Raw genomic sequence first — 13,577 nt, forward strand, 5'->3', positions numbered from 1 at the left:
TACCATTTCTACCATTTCTACCTGCCCTCCCCACTACACACTATTTTGTGGATTTCTCTCACATCCTGCACACCTCTCACATTGGGTGGGGGTGTCTGGGAGGCATGTCTGTGAGACAACACACAGTCCTTTTCCTCAAAGGTCCTAGAGAGGATTTTAACTGCTGGCTCTACCAAACCAGACTAACACTCCTGCAATACAATATGCAACAAAGAAGAAACTAGAAATATTGTAAATTCTTCAATCAAATCAACTTGAACATCAAAAATTTTGGAAAGAGATTTGGAGGAGTAACTGCTCCACCTTTTCCCCCCTTAAGTGCTAGCAGACTTTTGTAGCAAAGCATCAGAAGAAAATCCCCCAAGTATATCCCAAAAGGACTGGAAGACCTGTGCAGTGAGCTCCCATGGACTCACAAAGAGACAGAAACAGAGCAATAATGGCTCAATTATTTAATTGAGTTAATTATTCCAAACAGTTTATTATAAAGATCATGAAATTTCAAGTAATTCTACTGAAATCACCACAAAATTAATAAAGAACATCTTAAATAAATAATAAAGTATCTGTGACTTTAGACTGTGACTAAAACAGAACTGAAGATAGAGGAGGGTTTTCCTCTCTGAACGAAATTACAATTACTTTTTTTGTTCAAGCACTACATTTTCAAATTACAGGGAACTGGAAAAATCTGATCATACCAGACTTGCATTGTCGAGCCAACTGTATCCATTATTAAAAGTTTCCTAGGTGACCAGACCACTGACTATAACCATGGAATTTGGTTTGAAGTAGGCATATTTCACACACCTACACATCACTAAGAAATGCTAACAGCAAAGATCTCAGAAATCTGTACTTGACAACATGATGTAAATGACAAAATGTGGGCTGCATCAGATTCCTTCCCCAGTTACTAAGTCAGAGAAAGTTTAAACTAACATACAAGTAGAGTTTGGCAAGCAAAAAATAATCTACTGCTCTTTATGGGATATTGTTACTCTCTCTTAATGGAATATACATTATTCATGTACTTCAAGATTCTCTATAGAGTCTGGTATGTTACTTGACTTTTGTGGAACAAGAGGAAAGAGAATAATGTGCCAAATCATAAGGGATTTCAGCCTGAACTATACAAAATGAAGAAAACTGAGCAGGCAAATAATACAGTTTATACTGATATGAAATGGCAAAAGAACCTGTACTGCACCAACAGACAATGAAGCAATCTAAATAGGCTGCCTGAGTGGGTTTTGCAAACAGCCACAGAACAAAAGAAAGCTATTTTAAAGGTACTATTTACATTGGAAATGTTTCCTTTTTAACATGTTTACCCATGGTCTCTTTTTCTTTAATTACAGTTGAAGAAGTTTAAAAGGCTTTATTTCATTTCTTTGTTGCACCACTGACTTTTAAGTGCACTGACTTTAAGGTGGTATTTAAATAATTTTTAAGTGCAGCAGAAGTAATTACAGCATTTGAAGTCCCTTTAGAGTTAGAAATTCTTTATATATTACTTAGTCTTCACTGGGGCCCTTTTTTTTTTTTGTTTTGGCTTGTTTGCTTTGTGGGGTGGTTTGTTCTTATTTTTTTTAAGCTATGTCTGACTAAAGAGCAGAGAAACATGTTTTTATTCTATATATAGTATATATGGAGAGACAATGCAAACTGCAGTAAATGATAGTTACCCTGGCACATTACAGAGGGTATTATTAACCAAATGTGGAAAGCAGAACCATTCTCCTCCAGCTAATAAAACATATTAACCTAGTTCCTGTAGGTTGTTGTGACTATATTTAGATGTGACAACTTGCACAGTTTCACTGGCAGATTTCCACTAAACGTAGCATGGGAGATAGTTGTTTCTTCCAGTGGAAGTGAGTGAAGAGAATGCTTCTGACCACTAAGTACTTCTGCTAATTTCTTTTTAACCTTTGAAACTTCATTCAATTTGAAAAATCTATTCCTCACTCACTACATTTAGGTACATCATCTTAGAAACGTATCCCATTTGTGCCTAGCAACATGGATACAAACTGACTTTCAACAGCTCACAGGAGTGTCAAGGTGAAGCACAACCCTCCCAAGGCAGCCCGTTTATCCAAGTGTCATTCCCATTTCAGGATGTGCTCAGCTATTTCAGCTGCTGCCAGCCAGAGTGTCCCTGCTGTGCAGGGCAGGTTTGGCCCCAGGATGCCCGTGGGTGCAGAGGTTCAGGGCTGCACCAGAGAGGAGTGCCCAGAGCCCCCAGCAGCATCCCTGTCTCCAGCTGTGCGATGAAGACCCAGGCACAGCAGTGGAAGGATGTCTGCAATTACTCAGATTCCAAGCTGCCACTGTGGCCTGGTACACCCCAGTGAGAGCATTGCAAAATCCCCACAAGGAATTCCAGCTGCAGCAAGACATTATTCCTGCTTCACCACCCCCTCCACAAACCGCTGCCCTCCACCGAGGAGTTCACCCTACGGAGCTCTGCTGTGCGATCTTACACACAGAGCTCTGCGGTTCAACCCTGACTATCCACCCCACACAGGGACAAATACAGCCCTGGGAGGATCTTCCAACAGGAAGAGCATGCTCAAAGAGCAAACTTCCATGAGCCCAAGGACACAGCAGGTGTTGCCACTGCTCCCCACTTGCAGGGTGCTGAGGTGCCGCAGAGGGTACGGGCTGCTGGCTCCCCTGCACACAGCCTGCCACGGGCACCCTGGCACGCACCGAGGGGAGTGCCGAGCTTGGCATTCATTTCCACAAGTCAGCTTGTGTGAAAAGGAAATGTAAACCCTATGCTAAAGTTCAACAGGAAGGCATGAAAAAAAAAATCTCCCAAGAGCTCCATGCCAGGTATGTGCTCTGTTACTAGGATGAAATTGTGTCAGACAGATTTCCGAGAGTTACACCCACAAAACAGCTGTTCTGTTTTGAAAACAAGCCTGAGAGGGCACGCATTTAGCCAAGAAAAGTATATCCAGTGACTAACAGAATTCATTTCTACATGCAAATTAGAAACCCTCTAGCACACAAGTTGTGAAAGACAACACTGCACATGGAGCACATGCAGCGCATTAAGAAATCCGGTGAAAGTTTATCAAAACAGCTCACTTTTCCAGTCTTTTTTTCCTGCTATCTTCAGGGACCTGACTGCATCATAAATATTTCTTTCCAGAAAGAAGATCAATAAACCAGAGCCTTTGCCTTCAATGAATTGCCTGGCAAGGTCTAAGCTGGGAATTGCCACGGCAGGAGCGCTTTAAGTAGCGGTGACCTTTCTCCTTGTGTCCTGGCAAAGAAGCATGCAAAGAACTACAGTCATTCCTCACACACCCACATGGTTCTTATTTATCCTGAATGAACCATGGTTCTTATTTATCCTGAATGAACACTCTCAGACATTGCTACGTAATTTCTACCAGGGGTTGTGGGCACTAGTATAGTAGCTTGAGAGCAGCCAAAACGGAGGATATTGCTCACAGCCACACGGAAGCTGACATGTAGTCCTTGGATTCATACAGTACATACTTCCCTGGAGTAGAAATGAGCTGGAAGATCAAGGGACATCTGTTCATGGTACCACATTATGACATTAAAATCTATCTCTATCTTAAAAACTAGTGGCCTATAATGATAAACAAATGATGTTTGGTATTTGTAATATATTTTTATCCATATTCTAGTGTCTACATAAAGCAGCCTGCTCTCCTGGTTGCAGATTACATCCCATCCTGAGCTGCTCAACACAGGAAAGACTGCTTATTTATGGAAAGATTGAAACACAAAATTAGTTATTACAATATGCAAAATAAACCAACAGCATGCTAATAAATGAGTTGCTAGATAAGGGAAAAAAGCTTGGAAACTGGAAGAATACAAGGAATACCTCTGTGGATTTAAGGGGGAAAAACAGTACACAAAATGGAAAAGAAAGGTGTGGTAGTACTAAAGGATAGGTTGGACAGTTACCTAGAAGAAGCACATGGATGCATCCAAGCTCATTGATAAAGATTTGGTGTCAGATAAAATATTTGAAAAATCCATGTACTCTAAAAAGATGTTAAACAGCTGGAGATGGGAAAAACCCATCATATACAATACAACCATGATTGTAATTTATACCTACAGACACATGCTTGGTTATTGCAATCCAGCAGCAAAGATCTTAAGTACACTATAGGAAAAACACAAACTATATGTGTGTATATATATATGTATATACACATCCAGTGAGATCTTATGACATACATATGCTCACATAAAGTAGTAAGCCAACAGAAGTGTTTCTGGTCAAATAAAACTTTTGGCATAAAGAGGGAAAAGACAGAGCCATCCAAAAGCTGTTTATTTTCCCCCTAGGATTCTTTAGAAACAAAACAATGTGCTGAAATAGCAAACATGGTCATCATCTTTTCTCAGGAAATAAATGTGCATTACACTGCAGGAGGGGGAAAGATGACAGGGGCATAAAACAATACTACTTCATACTTGGGAGTCCTGAAGTTTTTTTTAATCTGATCTTTATACAATACAGTCATCTTCCGCTCTGCACAGAACACTGCTGCATGCCTCCACTCATCCCACACTTCACTGCTTCCCTGAGAGGCAGACTGGTTCCAAAGTCCCACTAACCACAGCCATGATCACATAATAAGACTGGATTCTCTGCAGTTCAGTAGCATGGTTGGATTGATGCTAAAAACTATCCTTGGATGGGAGACAAAATATGCTTGAAAAGCTCATGAAAGATCAAAAAGTGGTGTAAGTTAAAATAAAAGATAGAATTAGAATTAACAGATAGCAAGATCAGTCATGGATTGCCAAACCCCTAGCATGTTCTGATTTTCTTTACCAATACAATTCTGGTGTGAGAAAGAAGGTTTTCTAAGAACCAGTACCTTTAAAGGCCAGAAGCTGAAGAAGCAGGCCTTACTGTACAGACCTCAGTTTGATCTGTTTTCCTTTCTATGACAAACTTCCCTTGAACCACTGCACTTCTGTGTATACATGTCTTACTGCAAAATACAGACAGTAACACAAACATTACTTCTGTAATTTCCAAAAACTTGGCCAGCTACTAACAGACCTGTAGAAATCTTTCTTTTGATGGTATTGCAGAACTAATGGAGGTAGACAGGTATCACCTCTGCTACCATCTGATCTTTATAATGGTTTAACCTGTAGAAAAAAAAACTGTTGCAAACAGTTTATAACCACAACTGGCATTTATGGTTATCAGGATCACTCAATGCATGGTCTGTCTATGGATAATCCTTCCTGTGCTCTTCCACATTATCCGTAAGCCTTGCTGAAGTCACAGAGCAATAGCTACTGGTATCAAAGTTGCCAGCACAGTCCCAAGACAGGGAACAGACCTAAATAAAGGCAAGCAGCTTTCAGGAGCTCACTAGGGAAAGAAATACAGAACGTATCATTTCCCACTTCGAATTGCTTTCAAATAGCTGGTACTGTTGCAACTTCCTCAGCCACAGCACATGCTGCCTGTTACAGGCTTCTCCCTTTTCTCATATGTTTTAAAGGAACAAAGAAGCTGAGTTGGCAAAAACACTTCCTTACAGTAAGCAAGAGCTGCTCTGAATTTTCTCACAGTGGAGAATCTATGTTAGATTAGCACTTGCTAACACACAGCCCCTGGACAGGACACCAAAATATTTTATTTTTTTTTTCCTTTCCTATAAACTGGAATTCCCTCAGGCTCTAATTTACAGCACACAGTGGTATGAACAGGCATTTTCTTCTCCCATGCAGACTGACTCAAATGGCAAGTGTACAGAGCTGCTGCTCACTGCTGTCTTTTATCACGTTGTTTCTGATGTCACACTGATACAGCAGCTAAAATGGTTATGTTAAAATCATCAATTGTTGAATAGAGCCAGTTCAAAACCAACCAAATAAAAATCTGTGAAACACAAATCACAGCTCTTTCTGGATATGTTTATTCATACTTACACACACTTTCAAAGATTAGCAGGAACTCCTGATATGTAACTGATTTCAGGAAGCATTTGAAAGCTGATCATGTCTCAACTCCTAACTTACTTTCTTTTAATTCAGTAGTATTGAATATATAGTCAACAAGAGCTCATTAAGAACTGTATGTGCACTCATCAATCACACACATCAGCCCTGTGTGCAGCACTGGCCAGTGCTCAGGCCTGCACTCACTCTAATGCAAGATTTCCTTGTTTTGATAGTTGAACAAAGCCAAATACAAGCAGCAGTAAAGTGTTTTTCCATCAGCTTCAGAGGACTTGGATGAGACCCCATGTACTGAGTCAGCTATTTTCCAGTAAAGCAAGGATAAGACATGCTCCTTGGTTCCCAAACTAAGAAAAAAAAAATAAAATTAAAATCGACTGTTTGTAAATGACAACATTGCCATGCATGAAGGAACTCCTAGCTGCCTAACTTCCTGACAAATGGGGAACAGATCAGGTTGCAGCTGTTTATGGGTGCCCAAATAGAAATCAAACCACAAAAATCTTGAGAGCAGAGTGGATGGAGTCATGGCACAGGCTGTGTCTTGCTTGAGCGCACGGCTTGGACAGCCCTGCTATAAACAGTCATCGGGGCTGAGCAGCTGAGAGCACGACACAATTAGCATCAGCTGCCCAAGTGAGAAAGTTTACTCAGCTTCTGCCTTTTTGTAGCCTTGCCCTCTCTTGTCTCTCTCATAAATATGTATCTGGAGAAGAGCATGTTTCTTCCTGGGCTGTTGTTTAACAAACCCAGCTGTTTAAACAGAAGTGGTCACACACAGCACCAGGCGTTGCTGAAGTCAATCTTTTGACAGCTAATCAATCCATCAATGAAACTCAGAAGTTAAGATTTGTGATAATAGTTTCTCCTTTGACTAATCTTTAAAAAAAGAAAAAAAAAAAAAAGAGGAATTAAAGCTGGAAGTGGGGTTGAATTAAAGACCCACAGCTGTCCTCTGCTTGCACTGTCCTTCGTGCCTGCACTGTGGTTCATGTTGTAAGCAGATGCTACCACCCAGGTCAGTCAGTTCATTTGAAAAAGCTGCCCTACAGCTTCACATCTGGCCCTGTGTCTGAATATTGGACATATAAAATTCTTCACACACAAGTGACACTACCCCAGAAATTTAAAAAAAAAAAAAATTTAAAAAAAAAATCCCATACTTTTCAAAGTTCCCTTTTTGTGTGAACAAGAAATTTAAACTCCACACTGTGACCTGTTCTGTACAACTCAGTCCTTCAAACTGTGAAATGAATTCTGTCCTACTTGTGACACAAGACACCACAACATGGCACATATGATGTATGTTTAAAGATGTTTTTAACATCATACATTTCATCCAGCAATTTCTAGTACTAAAGTTATGGGCCTGGCTCTGATCCAACACAATGGCTTTACAGAATGGGCTCATCCTGCAGTCTAACACAGAGCCACAGGTACAGAGTTCATTCTCAGAGGAATGGCACTTAATTGACAAGACTATTTTTGTTTAGCATTTTTTTATCTTCATTTCCTTACAGTATGTTTCCATTAATTACAAATATTGCAGTTTTAAAAACATACTTGCTCTTTCCTTAAAAAACAGATATCTGGGATAAAACTTTACGTAATACTTTATGTACTCTTTATTTTACACTTTATTTAGTCACCTTATCACCAGTACAAGCCATATTTTTAAAATCAAATTCACCTTAAGAAAAAATCTAGAAGAAGTTCTATTAATCTTAAAGTTACCTGTAGTGTCAGGCTGTGCTTGCAAGCATGTATTCCTTGAGAGTTAAGTGTCATTCATTCTCTGGAGCTTCATTACTACACACGATACACAAACCTGATGCTAATCTGTTTGGTCAAGCTGTGTTTTGTTCTGGAGAGAACACTGCTACTGTTCAAATTAAGAGGGATCAAAAGATATCCTTCCCTTTCCAACCTGTTTACAACTGGTCCCTCAAAAACTATAAGAAATTAACATTATAAACAAACAAAAAAATGTGCTTGCTGGAACCATGTTTGCTCCCCATGAATAACCCACAAGGAAATTCACGTCAGCAGCATGTCAATTAATTTGTAATTCAGACTGGCAGCTCTACACAAATGGAAAGATACTGCTTTTGATTACATAGTGCAATAGTGCTAATTCAACAGACAAACTAAACATTTTTCCATGAAAAGACAAAGTCACTTATGCTTAAGCAGCAGGGAGGGAAGAAAGCTTAAAAACTTGCCCATAAATTATGACTATCCAGAATATGCCACCCTCCAACAGAAAACTCGGAGAAATAATGTTGGATCCTTGAGAGAAATACATTTCATACAAACCACCCCTGGCTCAGATAAATACAGAGGTCACTCCACTGTGCCCCTTCAGTGCAATTTACAGCATCCAACGTTGATGATAAAGGTCACAACTGTTGTACTTGCTTGACAGTAAAATGCATTTTCGGTTAAAAGTTGCAGAAAACCCACTGTATATCGCAGAGCAAAGCAATGTCACATCCAACCCTGTGGTGTACTTCCACAGCTTAATTATTACCCTCACCTATGAAAAGAAAGAAAAGCGTGACCAAATAAATCTATGGGGTTTTTTTTGGTTTTTTCCAAGAAGACTGGCATAGCCTCTAATCCCAAGCGCTACAGAGAACTCAAACTGCAAATTTTGGGTGTCAAGTATGAATATTTTCCAGGGAAAAATACACGATGAAAGCACAGCTTTGCAGCTCTGCACCTCTACCACAATGCTGGCTTATTTTTAACTAACTTCCAAACACCCACACCTCCCACTCCACACTGTGTCATTTGTCATTCACTATTTATTTCAAAGCTGGAGGCTAAAGATACCTCCACGAGTAGGCAACTCCCATCTAAGTGGTGTGCACTGATGGTACCCACACGGTGTGCCCCAGACACAGGCACCCCAAGCACTGACTACTGCACACTTGCGGGTTCATCACCCTCACCTTTTACCTTCACCTCTAAGGGGCAGCTTTTTCATACAGTCCTCACAAAAAGGGCCCAAAACTCCCAACAAGTCTGGAGGAGGTTTTTCCATAACACATGTTTATGCAGCAGTTTTAGGTACTGTGGTACAAGGGGAGACAGAAGTAGCACCAGTAAAGAGGCAAGAGACAGAAAACTGGGCCGAGACAGAGGCAGGCACAGAGTGCTGTGCTTACGGCCTCTCCTTGGCCAAGCACGCCGAGTCTGTCAGTACTTCTAGTAAGTATGGCAGGATGGCTGAATGACTAAATCTTCTCGTTTGGGTGCCACAGGTGACCCAGAAGGAAAGGCCTATCGATCTCTGTCACTCAGACCACTTAGGCTGAGCCCAAATTAACAGAAATGCAGCAGTACATGCTGTATCCCAAAGTGAGTCCTCGCAGAGCTAGAGCAGCCAGCAATTACTGCTCCAACCATTTGTGACCAGCACTTGAGGGACACTGGGGTGGAGGAAAGCCCAGCGGCTCAGAGCGCTCCACAGCCAGCAGGGCCGCCACACGTCCCAGCCCAGCTGCTCTAGGAAGCCACCCACGCTGCTGGAGCCCCCCAAGGCTCCCCTCCCACTTTGGGAGAGCACACAAACACCATGGGGCCCACCTCAAACCCTGCCTGACAGCCACCACTACAACCTGGGCCCCGACGCCTCAGCGCGGCTCCGGCCAAGTCACCACAGCCGCTCTGGGGAACGGACTCAAAGGCTGCAAAGTCATTTTTCATACCAACAGCTGATTAATAAAACATCCTAGGTGAGAACATTATTTACATCTGCTGCCAAGAGAGTGTCTGCCTCTCACACCATCACGAATGTCATTTCCACTGACTTTGTGTGTCACGATAAGCAACCTGCAAGCGCGGTGCGATGGAAACATTTCAGCGCCGATGTTTTAACACGGAAACTTCTGCATCTTCACCACACAGGAGCCAGTGTTTCAGAGCTCAACAGTGCTCTTCTCTGTGATTGCATGAAGCATAAACCTGCGGCCAAGGAAGGAGCACAGAGGGATTTCTGCAAACACAGTTTGCCACAGGGCCGCGCTGATTGCTCCCTGCAGCCGGTGCTGTGCAACAGACAGCTCTCCCACACTTACTTCTCCAAGCCTTTCTAAGTAAAGTCTTATTAAGAAATAAAGATGCAGCTTGGCAGTTGGTTCCTGTCTTGTTAGAGCTTTTGCCACAATTAAGCAACACTAATGGACTGCATTAAAAACTGCCACGTAAATTGTGTCTTCGCCTGGTGTTTTACACCGAATTGTATGAAGTATCAAGAGACTAGAAATTAAAAAAGAGATTTCTAGAAATAGAGGCACCACGAGGTCTGCGCTTCTCCAAGTAATACAGCACAGGCTCAGGGAAAACATTTAAGGGTTAAAACTGAAATAAAAACAAGTAACACAGCAGGCAGTGTCTGAGGTCAAGAAACTACTCTGAGTGGTTTCACTTCAGCAGAGATTGCTACAACTCAGACTACTCCTGTCTAAATATAAAAGAATTAAGGTCTTTCTACATGAACACCTATACCTTTCTTACACTGTAACTTGTGCAAAATCATTTTTATTATTGATATAGACAAAGCAGTCTATTTTTGGGTTGCTGAATCATACAGTGATGTCTGGAATAGGGACTCTGCTTTGCACACATTTGAAAAGCAGCAGGATTAAAGAAAAATCCTTACCATGCCAGCTATTAGTTTACACCAGCCTGAGAGCCCACATTTCAAGCGCACAGTTAAAACAAAACATTATTTGAATAGATATGTTTGCCATATAGCTTGAGAATAACTGTTTGCCATATCTGATTTCCAAAGAAGTTCCACTTACAATCTCACTGCCCTGAAAACAGGGATAGGAGTTCAACTTTTTGCTCAAACCTGTCCCCAGGGGGTGCATTCCAAGGGGCAGCAAGGGCTGAAGGGTAATGCTCACACCTCCCCAACACACAGCAACTACACCATAGCCTCCAGAGAAATACTCTGAATGACCAAAAGTAGCAAAGTATTACGAAAACTGGAAATTAGAACTTCATTGAGTGGTCTGGTATTCTTCAACAGCTTTTTATTTTTTTTTTTTTTAATTATTTTAACTTTTTATACTACTTATCAACTAAATCAGTAGTTTTAATATCAAAGTTAGAACCTGCTGACAAAACTTCCTGCTCAAATAAAGAAGCCTCCTTGTTAACCCAAGAAGAAATTAAGATAGATATCAAAAATAACTTGGTAACTCTTGAGAAAACAAGCCAAGAAATGAAAGTATTTTGGATTTCGTGTGGTAATAATGTAGCGGGATGAAATACCTTTGTATGCCTAGAATAAAAATTAGAAGTACAGGCACTGAACAACATTAAAGCAAAAAATATGTTTTGGCATCTTGTTGGACATATACTATATATATGGACATATACTAGGACACCTCTCCCTGAGGGAATTTCCTGTATACATTTCTTTATTTTACATGCTGAAGATAAAATTACATTCCACATCCCTGCTCCTTGAACCAAAAACCACTACACGAGCGAAAGGCAGGGAAGGCTCTGCAGGACAGGAAGGGGTGTTGAAGTCTCCGGCTGACTTTTGCACAAAGTAAGAAACCCCATCAGCGGCTGCTTAAGTTCAGAGAAGCAGTGACTGATGCTATTGCTTTTCCAAGCACTGGAAAAATATGTTCACCAACACCTTGTCCCGTGGAGACAGGAGAAAAAGGGCGGGGAGCGGGCAACGCGAAACTTTAGGAGTCTCAATTCCCCTTAAGGAGCCCTTTTTTTTTTTCTTTTTTTTTTTTTCTTTTTTTTTCCCCTCTGTTTTTTTCCACCCTAAAGTGGAATTGGGCATCTTTGAACTCCTGGGCGGGTTAAGACACTTCCAGCCGAGCGGCTCGTCTCGACGGCAACCTGGGGAGCTCTGCCCGGGCTGCCCCTTCCCCCAGTGCCGAGCCGCTCCGGGCTGCCGTGCGGGGCAGGGACGGCCCGGGGGGTAATAAATAAATAACCCGAGGGTCCCGGCGCTCCCTTCCCGGCGGATGCTGCCGAGCCAGCAGGCACAAAGCGGCCGATGCCGCCCGGCTGGCAGCGCATCCCCGCCGTCCGCACACACCTCCCGCTGCGGGCACGGCCACCGCATCCCGAGCCCCGCACCGCATCCCGAGCCCCGCACCGCATCCCGAGCCCCGCACCGCATCCCGAGCCCCGCACCGCATCCCCCCGCACCGCATCCCGAGCCCCGCACCGCCTCCCGAGCCCCGCACCGCATCCCGAGCCCCGCACCGCATCCCGAGCCCCGCACCGCATCCCGAGCCCCGCACCGCCTCCCCCCGCACCGCCTCCCGAGCCCCGCACCGCATCCCCCCGCACCGCATCCCCCCGCACCGCATCCCCCCGCACCGCCTCCCCCCGCACCGCCTCCCGAGCCCCGCTCCGCACCCCAGCCCCGCTCCGCCTCCCGAGCCCCGCTCCGCACCCCAGCCCCGCTCACCTGCGGGGCCGGGCCGCCGCTCCGCCGCCGCCAGGGCCAGCAGCGACAGCAGCAGCAGCCGCGGCCACCGGGCGCCGCTCCTCGCCATCTTCGCCCTCCGCACCCGCCGGCCTGCCCGCGCCACCGGCCCCCGAGAGCGGGGAAAGGGGCGGCCGTGGAAAACGAGAGGGGAGAAGGCGCCTGGGGACCCCGGCGGCCAGACACCGCTCCTCCTCCGCGGCGAGCAGAAGCCACAGGCCTCCCCCCGCGCCGGGCTTTATACGGCGGTGGGAGGGCCGGCGAGCCGGGGCACCGGCGGCGCTACAGGAGCCGCTGTCGGCGCTCGGTGCCGCCGCCGCCGGGGAGGGGCGAGCGGCCAAGCCCCGCCTCGGGCCCGCAGCCACGGGCGCTGCACAGGCGGGGCCGCGGGGATGGAGCCGGGGCCGGGGGATGCCGCGGGGATGGAGCCGGGCAGGGCTGTGCCGCGGGGATGGAGCAGGGCAGGGCTGTGCCGCGGGGATGGAGCAGGGCAGGGCTGTGCCGCGGGGATGGAGCCGGGCAGGGCTGGCGGGGATGGAGCCGGGCAGGGCTGGCGGGGATGGAGCCGGGCAGGGCTGGCGGGGATGGAGCCGGGCAGGGCTGGCGGGGATGGAGCCGGGCAGGGCTGTGCCGCGGGGATGGAGCCGGGCAGGGCTGGCGGGGATGGAGCCGGGCTGTGCCGCGGGGATGGAGCCGGGCTGTGCCGCGGGGATGGAGCCGGGCAGGGCTGGCGGGGATGGAGCCGGGCAGGGCTCGCGGGGATGGAGCCGGGCAGGGCTGTGCCGCGGGGATGGAGCCGGGCTGTGCCGCGGGGATGGAGCCGGGCAGGGCTGGCGGGGAGCGCTCCTGCGTTTGCTGTGCCAGCAGTTACACCCGCCTGCCCCGTCAGGCATTTGCTCAGGGCTTTCACTGGCCGTTGTGTCCCGATAAACGTGTTCCCGAAAATGTTATTTTGTTCGGGAGATGGTGAGCACCTGAAGCCGCTACCTGAGCCCATAGACACGATGCGACCCTTCCTCCGGTGTGCCCTGATGGCATCGGGAGCGCTGCCCATCCGCTCTACTTGAGAAAGACACGTCTGTCAAAACTTCCATCACCTCAGCGTTCA

General features: G+C 45.5%; 1 protein-coding gene across 10 annotated transcripts in view; it reads right to left on the reverse strand.

Annotated features, from left to right (window-relative positions):
• Positions 1-13,577, reverse strand: part of PLOD2 (procollagen-lysine,2-oxoglutarate 5-dioxygenase 2) — a 61,253-nt gene that overhangs the window by 36,743 nt on the left and 10,933 nt on the right. For 2 of the 10 annotated variants that reach the window (XM_086845013.1, XM_086845012.1), the window contains exon 1: positions 12,452-12,815. The exons of 2 other annotated variants lie outside the window; for them this stretch is intronic. In XM_086845013.1, coding sequence (XP_086701139.1) covers positions 12,452-12,539 — 88 coding nt within the window. In that variant the 5' untranslated portion in view covers positions 12,540-12,815. Of the gene's footprint in view, positions 1-9,582; positions 9,718-9,806; positions 10,086-12,451; positions 12,816-13,577 lie in introns of those variants that run through there. 6 more of the 10 variants (XM_086845020.1, XM_086845015.1, XM_086845018.1 and 3 more) reach the window with 6 other exon arrangements.

This window comes from Cyanistes caeruleus, chromosome 10, assembly GCF_971803275.1.
Source record: "Cyanistes caeruleus chromosome 10, bCyaCae1.hap1.1, whole genome shotgun sequence".
In the NCBI taxonomy this organism is placed as follows: domain Eukaryota; kingdom Metazoa; phylum Chordata; class Aves; order Passeriformes; family Paridae; genus Cyanistes; species Cyanistes caeruleus.